Raw genomic sequence first — 1931 nt, forward strand, 5'->3', positions numbered from 1 at the left:
ATGATGATGATGATGATGATGATGATGATGATGATGATGATGATGATGATGATTCTGACTGAATAATGATATGACAGCCTCTGTTGGGCTAAGGACGTTAGGGTAGGAGTAACAACAACTAATGTTTTTGCTCATCACCTCGTGTCTCCTCCATGTAATCATATCCCAGCTGACGCCATCTCCGCAGATCGCAACTCGTCTGATGTTCATGCATGCTCCCTCTTTCCTATCAAACATCTATCGTCCTTATCTCTCCTCAATCTTTTTTATGTTTGTAACTCTCTTTGTAACACCTCTAATCTTCTGGCGCTCATATGACCTTATGCAGTTGCAAGTGCCGTAAAACCTCTACTAAAACTAACAATGCATGTTTTCTTCCCTTCTTTAGACTGACAACTTGTCAGTCGATCTTGTCTGTGCCATGTCTAACGACCCCTGTCTCTTAACGACCGCTCTGAAAACATGTTCGATAACGGCCTCTGTCTTGTAAGCGAAACTGTGATAACATGACCTTCAACGAGCACTGTCTTATAAAGACAACTATGACTGCATGTCTCACAACGACCCATCTGTCTTATAAAGACAACTATGACTACATGTCTCACAACGACCCATCTGTCTTATAAAGACAACTATGACTAAATGTCCCTCAACGACCTCTTGTCTTTTAAAGACAACTATGACTACATGTCCCTCGACGACCCTTGTCTTATAAAGACAACTATGACTAAATGTCTCACAAGACCTCTGTCTTATCAAGACAACTATGACTAAATGTCCCTCGACGACCTCTGTCTTATAACAACGGCTCTAACATCAGTGTATATTGTATCTCCACAGCGCTGTCAGAGGTACACGGAAAGAGAATCCTGCCGTGTATCTTGTCGGAGAGAACTCATCTACAGAGCCATGATTCTGAGTAAGTGTGTGTGTGGGGGGGGGGTGTATGTGTGTGTGAGTGTGTGTGAGAGAGGGAAAGAGAGGGTAGGGGGGAAGGAGAGAAGAGCCAGAGAAAAGAGAAGGAAATGAAGAAAGAGGGCGGAGGTCGGGGTGAGGGTGGTGGGGGTAATTGAATATGGGGTGGTGTGGGGTAGAGGTAAAGAGAGTACCTGCGTGAAAGAGATATATAGATAAACAGACAGACAAAGTATATCAATGTACATGTCCCATCCCCCCAGCCGACAGACAATCCTGGCCAAACTGAACACCCAAGGCGCCTCAGAGCTGATGTACGTGCCTGGAGATCACGTGGGCATCTACCCGGCCAACGCCGCGGAGCTAGTGGACGCCATCTTGGCTCGCCTGCACAACGCCCCGCCCCCTGATCAGGTCATCCGCACTGAGTACCTGCACGAGGTGGCCACGCCTCTAGGTGAGTACATCATGGGATGTACGGACATAGACAAATTAATGTGAGGCATTGGTTGAAATCTGGCGCGCGGCAAAATAACGAAAACTAAAAAGAACCGGCATTTTTCTACCCTTGGGGCAACTTTTATTGGATTTTTAAAAGTTTTAGCTCAGCAGCTTTTATACCCATTTAAAAACATATTCTTGCTTGAGTTTTACTGAAAAGCGTTGATGAAAGGCATGTAATTAATATTCCTTTCCAAGGACACTACAGCTTTGGTAGTCACCCAACTTTAGAGGCTAATTCTGTCACCGACACCGGGTGAATTTTTTCGCTATAAAAGAGAGAACAAGCAAAGGAAAGGAAAATTTTTCAGAGGTCAAACAATGAAAGAGTAGAATGATTTCACTCAAGGGGGAAAGTGGACAGAAAATAGGTGAGAAAGGTTGAGAATGAATAAAGGAAAAAAGGGGGAAATATAGGAGAAAAAACAATCAGAACACGAAACAGAAAAGACCCTTGCAATAAGACCATTTGAAGTTTATATATCACCGCCTCGTGGTTCTCTCTCTCTCTCTCT

The 1931-nt window shown here is 44.1% G+C and overlaps 1 protein-coding gene across 1 annotated transcript in view; it reads left to right on the forward strand.

Moving 5' to 3' along the window:
• NOS (nitric oxide synthase) overlaps window positions 1–1931 on the forward strand; it is a gene marked incomplete at both ends in the record, with an annotated part of 12913 nt that overhangs the window by 3804 nt on the left and 7178 nt on the right. The window contains 4 exon segments of the mRNA NM_001204541.1: window positions 841–919; window positions 1179–1404; window positions 1407–1416; window positions 1418–1419. Of these exon segments, the coding sequence (NP_001191470.1) occupies window positions 841–919; window positions 1179–1404; window positions 1407–1416; window positions 1418–1419 (317 nt within the window).

The sequence above is a fragment of the Aplysia californica genome, unplaced genomic scaffold, assembly GCF_000002075.1.
Source record: "Aplysia californica isolate F4 #8 unplaced genomic scaffold, AplCal3.0 scaffold00521, whole genome shotgun sequence".
Taxonomy (NCBI): Eukaryota; Metazoa; Mollusca; class Gastropoda; order Aplysiida; family Aplysiidae; genus Aplysia; species Aplysia californica.